This window comes from Cydia pomonella, chromosome 3 (assembly GCF_033807575.1).
Source record: "Cydia pomonella isolate Wapato2018A chromosome 3, ilCydPomo1, whole genome shotgun sequence".
In the NCBI taxonomy this organism is placed as follows: domain Eukaryota; kingdom Metazoa; phylum Arthropoda; class Insecta; order Lepidoptera; family Tortricidae; genus Cydia; species Cydia pomonella.
The window spans coordinates 13,665,020-13,680,720 of NC_084705.1; the positions used below are offsets into that span (position 1 = coordinate 13,665,020).

Consider the following 15,701-nt stretch of genomic DNA (forward strand, 5'->3'; position numbering starts at 1 on the left):
CCTGAAGCTTGTAAACATTCATAGAGTGACTGACGAAACTGAGTTTGAGTTTACACTTGTAATTGATATTTTTGAGAAACGCTTTTCATTACTACTTGTATTATTATACGCTTGTATATTCCGAAAACACAAGTCAGCCATTTTGTTGAGGACGAGTTGATGAGATTGATTGTCACTTAAATTCAGCACTTAGTAATGAAGCACCATGTAGCACTTGTAGTAATCATTCCTACGAGAAACAGAATTAAAACACACTTGTACAATGAAATTTTAAATGTAAGCTTGTAGACTTGTGAACTTGTAACGTACGAGAAATAGGCCCCTGGTGTTGCCACTGTGTTTCGCCTTTATTCCATTTTATTTTTTATTTTTTTTTTTTTTATTTTTTTTTTATTTTTTTTTTTTTTTTTTTTTTTATTATGGCAACAAACAGTCATTACATGAAAAGATACAATAAATGGACTACGGAGAAGACAAACAGTGCCGAAACATTTTTCAAGTTATATTGTGGAAACATAGGAGTTGATACTGAGTGGTAAATAGATTGATCGTGCAACACAACAGACAGGTTTACAGCATTTCTTTATATACATATATGTATATAATATATTTATATTGGAAGCCTTCCGCTGTCAGTTAAGTTGCCGAAGTAATCCGGTTAACAGTGTAATTAAATGACAGTAAATAGGAAATATTAAATGATTTCTTACAATCTTTATCCTTCTGATACAACACACACACACATATATATGTATATCATTTAGGTTTTACAATATTCAATGTTCAAATTATCGGGGATTTCAATAAGCAATTACGTATTTCGTTTTTAAAAGTTAAAGTGGATACATTAAAAGGGTTTATATGCAAAAATTGATTATTATACATTTCAGGCGCACGGGAGAGAAAACAATTTTTTGTGTATTTTTTCTTCAAGTGGGGGGGTGAAAATAGATATTTTTTACGTGAGGAGCGAGCTGGACGATTACTACACGAAAGCCTTATTTTAGATAGCAAAGTAGGAGAATCGATAAAATTATTTATAATTTTGAATAAAGTAGTCGTATCAGTCAGTTTGCGTCTATTTTCTAGAGATAGAAGTTGGTAGTGTTGTAGGGATTCCTGGTAACTTGAGTTAATACGAAAATTGCGATAGTTGAGTATTTTAATAAATTTCTTTTGGACTTTCTCTATTCTAGATTTATGGCACTGAAAGTAAGGGCTCCATACAACACTACCGAAGTCTAATATGGATCTTACAAACGAAAAGTAAAGTATTTTCAAAGTTTTATTGGATTGAAATTTTATTTCATTTCTACAGTTTTCCGTAGCACTATAACTATTATAGTTCGTGTCATCCACGTTGACGCGTAGATTTGTCAAGTCTAACCTTTAATAACGTGATATTACGAGACAAGGCACGCGTCTTCGTGAATGACACGATTTATATTATTTTCTGAATGCGGCCGCAAAACTTAATATTTAACATTAATTTTCTCAAGAATATTATTCGTTATTTATCATGTTACTGTCACATATAATGGACTAATTAATAATGAGCCAGATGATTTGTGAAGCTTATTATGTCTTGGATTTGATTAGATCTGTCAAGACTTACTCAACATTAATAAGCCAGAGTTATTTGAGACTTAATTTAAGTTTCATAAATCATGTCGCCCAAATCTTCTTAATGAACATTGTTTGTTTTCTTATTTTTGGCTTATTAACATTGCAACTAAATAGTTAAATACAAGGTCATATAACCGGCCCGCGTAGCCAACATGCCAATCGTTAACGCTGCGTAGCGAACGAAACGCAACTGTCACTGTCGCGCTAATATGGAAGAGTGATAAAGAGAAATGACTACGCTTCGCTACGTAGCGTTAACGATTGGCATGTTGGCTACGCGGTCTGTACTTGTAAAATTAATAATATCATCAAATAGAGAGTCAAAATGCAGCCAATACTTTTGGGAATAACAATAAAAAATACTATAAACTATCATAGTCTAAGATACGTTATAAGGAATTTCTACCCTCATCTGTTGTATATTTGTGATAAGAAATAAATGACAGATAATGTTCACATAAAATTGCGACCGGACAGAAAATTAGTTTTTTTTACTTCCTCTTTTTTGTTATTTAATCGTATATTTTAAATGTAAGCTTATTTTATATATATTTTAACTGTAATGGGTTGTCTTATTAAACAGTTGGTTTATGGTTGCCTAATTAACCAAATTTAGCTAGGAGATATTTCTTGTCACAAATAAATAACAGATGAGGGTAGATATTCCTTACAACATATCTCCTACTATTACTCAACTGAACATGACTTGACAAAATGGAAAACAAAAGCTTAACCTCAAATCGAATGCAAGCTCTTTGCCAGAACACAAACTTATATTTGCTGATGAAACCGTCGCTCTCATCCAACAACGAACGAATCATTACTAGGTGGTATTCAAAGTTCTGCTTTTCGTCACCCCTTTATATAAATTGGTAGTGTAGTCTATTGTAAACAAACTATAATCAAGTTACATAAGAGAAATTATTCTGAACTTGGCATCAACCTACATGACCGAAATGCCTGCTTGTTTATGTATTTATTCAATGTTTTAAGAATAGCTTGGGGCTATTTGTACAAGACCGGGTAATTAATGATAGCTTATGGATGCGGCAACTTTAGGCGGAAGGGTCCTACGTTTTTAATATACCTAGGAGTAACTCGAGCCTCACATATTTTTATTTATCGTTCAAATATGGCTCGATATTAAGTACATCATTTCGTTAAAATAATGTATATGATGGTAAATGTATTTTCTCAAACTTTTCAAAGATGTACGAATACAATTATGATGCATTGAATTATGATGCACGGATTTGTATTTTTTTTAATAAAGCAATTAGTTAATCATTTAAAAGGGCATCACTAGATTTTAATATATGGCTATGTAAATGTACACCATTAAGTGTAGTTTCACAAATTTGGTCATAACAAATTTCTCAAAAAATATTGGTAGCTCGTATATTTTATGTACAGTTATATGAAATAAAATCCTTATGTAGGGTCATGTAAGATCTTTTTTTATACAGCACTGCTCGGGAACATAAGGTCTTATGAATGCTTTAAGTAGTATCTTGATGAATGACCTCTCCAAAAGCTCGTAGCTCTTTAATTTATTCACTGCTCAAGTACGCATTGCACAGTCATTGTCAGTTTCGGCCAGTATAAATACCTCGGTGCTCTACCTGATTGTTATAGACAACTTCCAAAGTTCGAGTAGTAAACTACTAACAACTTAAAAAATCAATATGCAGAAACTCGTAAGTGTCCAATATATAAAATGATTGAGATACTGGGTTACTTAAAAAAAAAGCAAGTCGTTGTTGAGAAATTAGAAGCCACAATTTGATCGTAGGACAAGTAAAAATAACAGAAAACACCTACCTACGATTGATTTTATTGTTGAGTTGCTTAATCAATCAATTAAATTAATGAAATTATAATTATGGGTTAATATGGGTGACATACGTGAGAGTACAAATTGCTTTCAAATCATACACAAAAAAAGTCAAGTATTTCGTATATTCATTATTCTAATTTGACTATTTCAGATCATTTTCACCGCCTTCCTGGCTTGCGCCGCTGCCGCTCCCGGCCTCCTAGTCGCCCACGAGGCTCCCGTCGTCCACTCCGTGCACGCCATCCCCGTGGTGGGCTCCAAGACCACCATCACCAAGAGCAGCCAGGTCGTCAACCACGGCAGCCCTGTCGTGCACACCGTCCACACCCCGGTCGTGCATGCTGCGCCCGTTGTGTCCGTGCACTCTTCTCCCATTGTCCACGCCGCGCCCGTGGTGCACGCCGCCCCCGTTGTCCATGCCGTCCACGCCGCTCCCGTCGTGCACGCCGCTCCTCTTGTCGTGAAGACCGCTCCCGCCGCCATCGCTCACAGCAGCTCAGTTGTTCACCACGGACATGTTGTCAAGTCCGTCCCCCTGATTGCTGTCCATCATTAATCGGATATTTAGAATAAAATACTTTAGTACTTTTTAAAACTACTTTCTTTCATTTTATTACCTACATATTGCTAACTTTACACTTTCACAAACTCACTAAGAAATGGATTTTTTTTAATATACTGCATAACAACAAATAATAAAAACCGCTTAATGGAGACTCGGTATTAAATTTTAATTTCAAAAATATGTGATGATCTGATATTTGGGAACCCTCCCATCACGAGTCCGAGTCGCAAGTTTAAACCAAAAAATACAAACAGATAGGCGTGTTTTGTTGTAATGTCACATACGCTAGTGTTTCTAAGTTTTCACTTTTATATTTCACGGATTAAAACAGTGTTAGGCCTAGAATTGGCAAATCGGGAACTCAGAATTATAGAGTATGGTTTAATGCTATATTCATTGAATATTATGTGTTTTAAAATTAGGACATACTTGAGTAAATAACATAAATGACTATATCATTATCTTCAATTCGGTTCGTCGTTACCAAAACTATTGAGCTGTATTTTTGTCGGTAGAGTAATCACCATTCTCTTGATTTCTTAGTAGGACATAGCAGCAATTATATCCTTCACTTTTTTGTAATATTTTCTTGCCCTCCTAAATGTTTAAGCACAAGGTTGTATTGTATTAGATGCCAAATTATCTTCTCTATTTTATATAAAACATTTTTTTTTTCATTTTCGAAACCTCTTCATTCTACTCCCTTTCTAGCTAACAAATCCGTTCCACCCTTCGCCAACGCCACGTTTGAAAACGTATGGCCAATCAAAAGCTGTTTTTCCTTTTGATTTAAAGTATTTTTAAGTTCTTAGTGGTCGGTCATTATTTTGTACTAATTACACCAAAAAACCTAAAAACGGTAACGCAGGTTATATATCTATCTAATAATACCAGTTGCCTTTATTCAAATTTCGTTCTAATTATTCGTTCGTACTTATTGCAATATTTAGGAAATTCTAGGATCGCGAGGCTTTTATCACACATGTAACACTCTGGGGACTGTAACCATTCATAGGCTATATCAACTACGTCCCATTGGGAGGCTTTCAATCGCTTGCCCGCGTCGGTAGTTTAAAAACTATCATAGAAGTAGGAAATACCTTTTAACCAATTATTAAAAGGTTGAAGTAATAAATTTATTTTATAACAAAAAATATACACGGTTCGATTTCAAAAGAGGAAACATTAATGAGGTCATAATGATGATGCTTGCCGGAAGATTGCTCTAGCGGATAAAGACGACATATTTACTTATATTAAAGTGATTTCATAAAAAAATATTTTGTTATTATCAGGTGATTTAATAATAAAAAAATGAGATCTCTCACGGCAAGATTGTATGGAATAAGTGAATCATTATGGACTAACTAGGTCGGTTACACAGATATTTGTATTTTCATATTTATAATTATTTGTTTATTTTTTGACTTTAAAGTTATTTATAGTTTTAGTTTAGTATTCACTTTTATTTTGGTAGAATGTATTATTTAGGCCATATCTAAAAAAGTAATATGCACCTCCGTCTAGCTAATTACACACCAGTTGATTGTATATACACTGTATGCCAATCTCTAATAAACGTTCAACGGATTATACTTCTAACAGAACTAATACACAAAGGAACAGACCAGAGGTTCCATTTTTATCGCCGGTCACTATGCCTGTCACTTTCGCACTTACAATTTTTTTAGAACGTGACAGGCATGGTGACAGACGATAAAAAAGTGACCGTGCTACCGCCGCTGAACATGATAACACATATTTTCAGAATATGCAATCTTATTAATCCAATGAATTTCTTTTCATTAGTCATCGTGACGCGTTACACGAGTATGTCCTCGTACATAAATTTAACTGGAATAATAAAAGCTCAAACGAAAGTTATTTTTCCTTGTAAATATTATTGTACAAATGTTGTATTTTTTTAAATGCTAACTGCTAGCTAGATCCTAGAAGAAACCAAAACAAAATTGATTTACTATCGTATAGGTATTTACCTGCTACGATTTATTTTATCATTTGAGCTGTTTGATGCTGTCTTAGAAACAAAAATATGTGCAGCGGTACATAATTATTAGGTCTTACATTTTTGCCTGTTCTTGTTCAGCCTTTGAGTTAAAAATTCAATTATTTACCCTTCTGTAACTGTTGCACAAAATACTATTTGATCAACTCTGTTATAAAATATCTTGTTTTGTTTCGGAAAATTTATGTGATCCAATAAAGAAATAACGACAAAATAAAATATAATCTAATTTTATTTAATTAATTAAATTAATCAAGTATTTTATTCTAAATATCTAATTAATGATGGACAGCGATCAGGGGGACGGACTTGACGACATGTCCGTGGTGAACAACTGAGCTGCTGTGAGCGATGGCGGCGGGAGCAGTCTTCACGACTAGTGGAGCGGCGTGCACGACGGGAGCGGCGTGGACGGCATGGACAACGGGAGCGGCGTGCACCACGGGTGCGGCGTGGACGATAGGAGTAGAGTGTACGGACACAACGGGCGCAGCGTGCACGACCGGGGTGTGAACGGCGTGCACAACGGGGTTGCCGTGGTTTACGACCTGACTGCTCTTGGTGATGGTGGTCTTGGAGCCCACCACGGGGATGGCGTGCACGGAGTGGACAACGGGAGCCTCGTGGGCGACTAAGAGCCCTGGAGCGGCGACGGCGCAGGCCAGGAAGGCAGTAAAAGCGATCTAAAATAATCATATCATATAAATAATACTGCATCACTAAAATAATCATAACATATAAAAAAATCATGAAACCCATGGTACCCACGACATAACAAAAAAACTACAGTGTGAAAAGTATATTTTTCACTTTATCTATTACTGATTCGATAACCAGATCAATGAGTCATAAAAATATAGCTTTAGCTAGTAGTAACGTTATCTACACTTAGGATTGTGAAGCAGTAGTTACATTAATAGCAGCCGAGAACCTCATCATCTTTATCAAGTATAACTTTATAGATCGTATCATTAACGAAGACGTGTACCTTGATTCGTAATGTCATATTATTAAAGGTTAGGTTTGACAAATCTGCGCGTCATAGTGGATGACACGAAGTCTAGCGATACATAATGGTGTAATTTTTAATATTCAACAAACACTTACGAGTTTCTGCATATTGATTTTTTTTTTACTTGTAAGAAGTTTACTACTCGAACTTAAGAAGTTGTCTAAGAAATAGTTAGAGTACCGGGGTATTTATACTGGCCGAAACTGACAATGACTTTGCAATGCGTACTTGAAATTTGAATAAATTAAATTATGGAACTTGAGGAGAGGTCAATCAAAATCATAATGTATTGATATAGGCAAACCGCTTTATATATAATTATATTAATTGTTCTACTCTATTTCTGAAAAAAGTTTCTATCGTGAAATTAAACTATCAATATTTTCTAAATGATTTGTGCACGAGTATCACAATCAATTGATGGATAAAAACATGTATGCATTGCCATTCCATAAATTACCTATTTCTTTTAATTTCGCCAACCAATATCTGAAAATCGTTTGTACAAAACATGACATACAATATTGTTGATTTTTTTAGATGGCACTCCGTGAGAATACAAAACCTCAGAAAATCTCTATATTATATGTACCGGAATCTCCCTAGCCAAACCAAGTTACACATATCCTGGCTTATTTTCTCCTTACACTAGAGTGAATTTTCAATCCTTACTAAACAGAGGTAAAATAAAAACTAGTCAACTAATATGTGGTAGGTAGGTAAATTTTCCCACGATAAAACGTTTCCTCTTATAAGGTTTCTTGCAATGGAATGAAACATCGCCGTATTTAAAATGCTTTAATTTTACTAAGCACATTCTAAACTAGCTTCACCTAATCAGGCATATATAAATTATATCAATCTGGAGCAACCAGTAAACAGAAATTTAGTGAAACGATAAAATGTCATTTCTGTTAATTGACGTAACAGAAGTCAATATCATTTAGTTCAGAGAATCGTTCTAGATTACTGTTACCTGCCAGAGACTTTGGAAAAAATGACAACAATAATATAATTAGCTCTTGGTGAATAAATACTACATTACTATAGAGGCCGGAAAACGAAGGGTTGCATGCCAAGTAGACGGCCGAGCGAAGCAAAATCGGTTAGTGATACGAGGCTGGCAACCCCGTTTCTCGCCGAGATTTGTATAGTGCTTTTCTCAAACTTGAAATGAATTAAAAAAAAATGGAGTCAATTTGTTTTATTCGTACAGCTAAAAATAAATATACCTACTACTATTTGATGTATATTTAATGGTTGAATGCCAAGACGTTGTGTCACAATTGGACGTTTGAAGAGAAAAGAAGGTTGCTTTACAGGCCTAGGTGTGTAAGGCTGTGTGAAATTCCTTTATATATCATCTTCACTCATTGCACTGTAGTATTTCTGCTGCATTGTAGTATTTCTGGACCTAATTTGAAGTATGCCATGTCAGCATGTCATTGCAAGTTTGAGAAAAATAAGTTGCCCTGTATCCCAAATCCGATTTGTTAGGTTTTATTAAGGTACAAAACGCAGATAAATTGTGTAGATAGAAAACTCATTACGCATAAAGTATAAGTTCAGACTGGAATAGCATATTTCCAATTTCAAATACGGTTCTTAAATGGGGTGGGACAGAATACCCTCATAAAAAATCAGTTTACACAGTACTATTATATTTCATGTTGACCGTCATTTATTTTGTAAGCAAGCATGCCAATACCACTATTAACGAAATAACCCAAACAAATAGCGACACTTATTGACAATAACAGGTTTGTTTAAAATAATCTCTCGATTATTTATGTTTGTTGTTTATACTTACGCACAAGTATAATAAGAAGTAAATAAAATACAGTCAAGCGCGTTTAATCGTTTAATATATGAAACCGGCTACTTCTCTTTTTAAGGCAAAAATACTCGTGAGCAATATAAGATAGTTCTTTAAAATATGTTACCGTAATCCTTGGCGATTTCTCTTGGGAAATTGAAGATACCTTTTATTGAAACCTACAATTTTTTTATAGATCGAAAGACGCAAAGGAGGTACAGGCGAGTTCAGAAACATACGTATATTTATTTATAAGCCAGTGTTCCAAAAATATATTTACACTCCTTTTAGATACTGACAATGAGGCCGTGTAAATTTATTTTTAGCCACCGTTTCAAAGTACTTAAACTTGTAAAGATGTTTGTGGACTGGACCGTACCTAACCGTACCGTAAAAGTTAAAAATTAAATTACTTAAATAAATAATCCAATACGGGAGAAAATATGTTACGAAAGCCTGTCAGTAACCTTTTTTAAGAGCAATTTTAGCAAACTGTTGTTACTTAATAAAAAAGCACATTCGTAATATGAAACAGTAGTCATATCTGAGGGCCATTTGTACAAATAACGGCCACATAAAGCTCCGTGAATTATCTCGTTGACCTGCCTTTTAATAAAATACATAAAATGTAGGTGTGTAAATTCGTGAACTTAATTTCAGTAAGTTAAATATGTTGTCCAATGCATCATTTTGGTGTTAAATGTAGAAGTTATCTAAATATTCCAAGATCCTGGTTGCATCAGTTGAATAACTGCATGACGACCCGCGTGCAATTACATGTATAGACAGCAATGTGAAGAATTTCTTCTAGATCGAAAACGCTACGCCAGTTAACAATTTAATGAAGCTTGTACATTTATCCTATTAAAATCAATGTAAAAAAATTGCACAACCTTAGCGCGTTAATCAGATTTAGTTGAAATTTTGCATATAAGGGTTAAATAATAATAAGATTTAAGGGATGTAAAGACAAACTTATTCTTCGCTATCATAGGCGGATGATAATAGTACAGGATGGGCAAATAAGAAGTATACATTTTGTTTTTAAATTTTAACTGTATTAAGTTCAAAAATTATTAGGTATTGTTTTAAATATATATTCTTCAGGGTTGGCAAATTCATGCGAAACATAATGTCTGACATATGTCCACCTCTAACAGCCGGCAAATGTAAGCCCTTATCATCCCATTGTTCAGCATCTATTCGCACATTTTTGGCATTATCTTAGTACATTTGTGTCGAATAGTCTGTTTTAACTGTTTAAATTTCATCAGCTCGTTAGCATAGACACGTTATTTTAGATAGCCCCACAGAAATAAGTCAAGAGCTACAAAATTTGGAGAATTTGGGTGCCAATCACTGTCACTTTTTTTCAAAATTAATCGAGCAAACAACGTGTTTTAAACAACAGAAACATTTGAGATAAAATTGCTTGCTGCTAGTGGTATACATTTGGCAGAAATTATCTTCCGTATACAATTGCCAACCCTGAATAATATAATTATGAAAAAATATTCAATAAAATTTCCACTTAATGTAATTAAAATTTAAAAACAAAGTGTATCATTCTTATTTGTCCACCCTGTATTAAAATATATTTCTTTTAAAATCACATGTCATCATAGTAATTACGTAGGTAATCATTAAGTCAGAAGTATAATTTTGAACTAGGGTTTCTGGTTTCTCGACATTTTTTTATTTCTCGAGGCACGGGAATTCTCGTCCAGGATTTCTCGAGTATCTCGAGAAATATTGAAAGTTTTAAAAAACACCATAACTTTTAATTTTTTTTTTGCATTATTACAAATCAGACGCATAGGAGTCGTAGGTGAGATCAATAATCAAACAAAATGGTACCTTAAATTGTAGTTAATGTTCAAAAATTGAACAACAAAAAAAAACAATATAATATGTTATTAGACAAGAATATTCAAGTCTATTAATTTAACTCGATGTGACAAAACAAACTTACCTAAGATACAGAATATTTTACAACGTAATATACTTACTCAACGTAATAATAAAGCTGTTAAAATTGTGCTATTTTGCCAATAGGAATATATCGGGTCGATTTGATTTATCAATAGTATTTTAGTTTTGTAATATTTGTTATTACATGACCCTATAATTCGTGTTAAAGCATTAGGAAGAATATAAGCGATATGGATGTTGAGATTGTCTATGGTTATAGTCTATGATTGAATAAAACAAACGAATGAGCTAACAGCCGTCACTCACTCCATTCTCGAATTAACAGAGAAGCATGTACGATTTATATAAATATTACAAAATAAAACCAAGTGCGGAGTCATAAATCTTTAATTCAAAATAACCCGTAAACATCAACATGGTAGCCGATCGATAGAAAATAAATATATTTCGGGTAACGATTCATGGAAATAAAATAAGAAAATTTTAACAAGAAAAGAAAAATGACGACCGCTACAACAATTTCGTCAACACAACTACCGATTTTAAATGAAAATAGTAATTTCAGTACATAGAAATTCCGATTAAAACTAATTTTAGAAGAAAAACAAATCGCCTACGTGCTTAATCTAGAAAAAGAGAAAATAGATACGACCAAGAAGAAAAAAGATAACGCGAAAGCAAATTCCGTCATAGCCCAAGCAGTGTCTGATAAATATATAGAAATAATTCAAAACGGCGAAACAGCGAATGAAATGATGACATTACTAGAAAACTTATTTGAGAGAAAGAGCGTGTATAATAGATTTTATCTAAAAAGAAAACTCATCACATTGAAATGCAATGAGCCTCTACAGGCGCATTTAATAAAATTTAGCTCAATAATTAGCGACTTAAGCGCTATAGATGTTAAAGTAGACGAAGAAGATCAAATATGCTACCTATTATCGTTATTACCTAAGAATTACGATCATGTCATCACGTCAATCGAAACAATGGCAACTGAGAAGAAGTTGAATTTTGACTTTGTCAAAGCTAGACTTTTATATGTATGAATGTATAAACTCTTTATTGTACAAAAGACAAAATATAAATATGGAACAGGATAAGCAGTACAAAGGCGAACTTATCCCTTTAAGGGGTTTCTTCCAGTTAACCTTTGAGTAGATGAGAATTGATGAAGAATGGTAGACAAATATAGCACTGAGTACAATAGACTAGAGGAAAATCAATAAAATTATAAAAGAGGGCGAAAAAAAAACAATTAAATGAAAAAAATAAATAGTAATAGTATAACAAATATATATAATACCTATATTATATACAATAATTATATATTTATAGTTAGAAATAAGTTAAATCTGGTCAGATAGCCACAGCTTCTTTAACTGCCCCTTAAGCGATCCTACGGACCGCGATTGCCTTATTTTGGATGCTGAAACAAAAATTAACGAGGAAGGCACAAGTCAAGAATCGGAAGCAGCATTTAGTTCGAGATTCCAGCAACGCAAAACAAATGGAAAATATGAAAATTGTAACAAGAAAGAACAAGAAACCTCAAGAGGAGAATATAGAGGAGCCCACTCATTCGGCCCACTAGGACGATTCTTCGGGCAGAGTCGCAGAGGACGAGGACGAGGACTTCGCAAAGGAAATGGCAGATTTCAGAGTCAAGGAGCATTGTTGACAACAGAAGAAGATATGATAGAAGAGGATATAAGCTTCATCGCAAGTGAAATCGCGTTAAGTGGTGCTAGTGAAAAGGACAAAGACTATGACATAACATTTATTATTGATTCGGGATGTACTCAGCACATTGTAAGTAGCAAATTTGCATATGAAATATCAAACGTCAGAAAATTAGAAAAAACTGTCAGAATATAAGTTGCTAATGGTGAGTATAATAAAGTAGGAAAATTTAAAACAATATATAATGAAAAACGTAAAATAAATATAGAAGCATTGATTGTCGAAAATATTTCGTATAACTTACTGTCAGTCAAGAAGATAGCTGAGGCAGGATATAGTATTCTATTTAATAATCATAGAGTAACTATTAAAGGAAATAATGCATTTATTGCAGGCATACTAGAAGGTAAACTTTATAAGTCACGTGCAAACATATGCAAAGAAACCTGTAACATAAGTAAAGTTAATGATCTTGGTGATGTTCTTTGGCATAAGCGTCTTGGTCATCTGAATAGGAAATCGCTAGGTATGATGAATTGACCAGTTTCTAATAAAATTTGCAGCCCCTGCTTAGAAGGAAAAGCAACCAGAGCACCTTTCAAACAAACTCCAAGACCGAAGTCAACCTATGTCGCCGAGATGCTACATTCAGACATCGCAGGACCCATCAAGGACTGTGGACTAAACGGTGAAAAATACTTCATGACTATACTTGATGATTATTCTCATTTCTGTGTGGTATACCCACTTGTTAACAAATCAGAAGCATGAGAGAAGCTAATTAACTACATATTGAGAATAGAAAACGAAACAGGTAATAAAGTAAGAAGAATTCGTACTGATAATGGTGCAGAATACACCGCAAATAAAATCAAAGACTTTTTTAGAAGAAAAGGAATTAACCTTCAATATACGATACCTTACACATCTCAAGAATCAGGTTGCGCAGAACGCCTAAATCGTACCCCGTGTGACAAAACAAGAACTTTATTTGCAGAAACTAAGCTGCCCAAATTTCTATGGTGTGAAGCAATTCAGTGTGCAGCTTATCAACTTAACAGATCTCCGTCATGGGCAATAAACTATGAGACACCCTGTTACATGAGATATGGTGAAACAGATCTATCAAAACTAAGAGTTTTTGGCTGTAAAGCATGGGCCACAATTATACCAAGAAAGGACAAATTAAGTAAATGAGGTAAAGAAACAAGAATGGTTGGTTATAACAGTGTAGGTTATAGATTATGGAATCCAGAAGATAATTTCATCATAATTTCGCGAGATTTTATATTCGATGAGACTGATACAATATATAAAGAAGAAAAAGAAGAAGATAATGTAATATATAGAAGAACAAGTAAGACAAGAAATCAGAGAAGAAGAAACAGAACCACCTAAAGAAAATGAACCACAGCAAATAGACGAAGCAAGAAGGCATTCATGCGAGATCCAAGTAATGAATGGTGAAAGACAAGAAGAAGCTACACGATCTGGGAGAGCAGTTAAACGCCCTAGGTATTTAAGTGATTTTGAAACAAATATAGTTATTTGTCTAAATGCCTAACACACCTAATACCTGACATATTTGAAGAAGCTGCAAGACAACCAGAATGGAAAGAAGCTATAAATAATATGGTTGACTGGTAAGATATCGGCAACAGGGTATTTGACTGTATTTAAGATAAATTATTTCACACCATGCATGAAATAAAGCACCAGATAATTATTTGAAAAAAAAAAACGAAATAGGATAGAAACATACAAATATACCTTGAAAATTAACTGCTTGACAAACATGCAAAGAGAACAAATTGCCAAACGTGAACTATGCATCGTTGATGAGTTCCCTTCTGTTCATCATCAGCAGTTCCATTTCATCAAATGTCACTTCTACAAATGTAAATACTTGATTTGTTCATGAAAATACTAAGATCACTATATATATGCCTTTAATATTAGAGGAGTTCCCTCGATTCCTCATGGACCCCATCTTCAGAACTCGAACTTGACAAAAATTTGTCTTGAAAGTCTAATTTGCTTAACAAACACAGCGAAAAGAATAAATCGCCAAACGTGTACTATACGTCGTTGAAGAGTTCCATTCTGATCATCATCAGCAGTTCCACTTCATCAAATGTCACTTTTTAAATGTAAATGCCCGATTTGTTAAAGAAAATACTAAAATCACTATATGCATGCCTTTCACATTTGAAGAGTTCCCTCGATTCCTCATGGACCCCATCATCAGAACTCGAACTTGACAAAAATTTGTCTTGAAAATCTAATTTACTTAACAAACACAGCGAAGAGGACAAATCGCCAAACGTGTACTATGCGTCGTTGAAGAGTTCCATTCTGATCATCATCAGCAGTTCCACTTCATCAAATGTTACTTTTTTTAATGTAAATGCTTGATTTGTTGAAGAAAATATAAAAATCACTGTATATATGCCTTTCACATTTGAAGAGTTCCCTCAATTCCTCATAGATCCCATCATCAGAACTGAGTTTTGACAAAAACGAGACCAATCTGTATATATATTAATTGAAACAAAAAAATATTTTTTTAAATCGGTTGAGAAATGACGGAGTTATGGAGTAACAAACATTTAAAAAAAATACACCCGAATTGATTACCTCCTCCTTTTGAAATCTTGAAGTCGGTTAAAAAGGAAGCATAGTAATGAAACGAGACGAATTCTCTACATATCTGTGGATAGTAGTTCAAAAGTTACAAAACATGAAAATATGTTGAAGCCAGGACGATAGGGGACAGATTAAAATTACGAAAAGAAATCGCAAAGTAAATAATTCAAGATAAATGCTGAGACAAATAGCGTGTCTTTTAAGGAGCCGGGTCATGGCGCGAGCGCATCTTGCGCGTGCCAGATTCTGCGAGTATAGTTATCTGTTATGTTTAATGTCAACCTCGCCTTACTCGCTGCAGTTGACGTGGGCACAGAGGGTACATTTGTGAGTATAAGTACATAAATAGTTACCTTAACATAACATAGGTACCTAAATTATCATTTGTATTTCACAGCACGTTATCAGTAAAAATCTCCATAACATTTATCCCGCCCGTTACATTAGTAACTCCGAGTTCAGTGCACTTTTCCGGAATAGGTATGTAATTAAAAATCCAATTAATTGACGATAGTAAGGCCCATATAAACCGCACATTAGGACCTGCTGACCCGT

At 34.0% G+C, this 15,701-nt stretch overlaps 3 protein-coding genes across 4 annotated transcripts in view; 1 reads left to right on the forward strand and 2 right to left on the reverse strand.

Moving 5' to 3' along the window:
* LOC133516135 (neuropeptide SIFamide receptor-like) overlaps nt 1-15,701 on the reverse strand; it is a 153,488-nt gene that overhangs the window by 25,497 nt on the left and 112,290 nt on the right. The gene's annotated exons all lie outside the window — the stretch shown is intronic.
* On the forward strand, nt 3,205-4,058 carry LOC133516106 (A-kinase anchor protein 14-like). The gene is made up of 2 exons (XM_061848838.1): nt 3,205-3,323; nt 3,615-4,058. Exons 1-2 carry the CDS (start codon nt 3,312-3,314, stop codon nt 4,017-4,019), a joined length of 417 nt encoding a protein of 138 aa, XP_061704822.1. The 5' UTR covers nt 3,205-3,311; the 3' UTR covers nt 4,020-4,058.
* The window catches only part of LOC133516105 (A-kinase anchor protein 14-like), a 28,150-nt gene continuing 18,717 nt past the window's right edge, over nt 6,269-15,701 (reverse strand). The window contains exons 1-2 of one of the 2 annotated variants that reach the window (XM_061848837.1): nt 7,162-8,288; nt 6,269-6,737 (exon numbers count right to left, since the gene is read on the reverse strand). In XM_061848837.1, coding sequence (XP_061704821.1) covers nt 6,333-6,737; nt 7,162-7,173 — 417 coding nt within the window. In that variant the 5' untranslated portion in view covers nt 7,174-8,288 and the 3' untranslated portion in view covers nt 6,269-6,332. Of the gene's footprint in view, nt 6,738-7,161; nt 8,289-15,701 lie in introns of those variants that run through there. The other variant, XM_061848836.1, reaches the window with a different exon arrangement.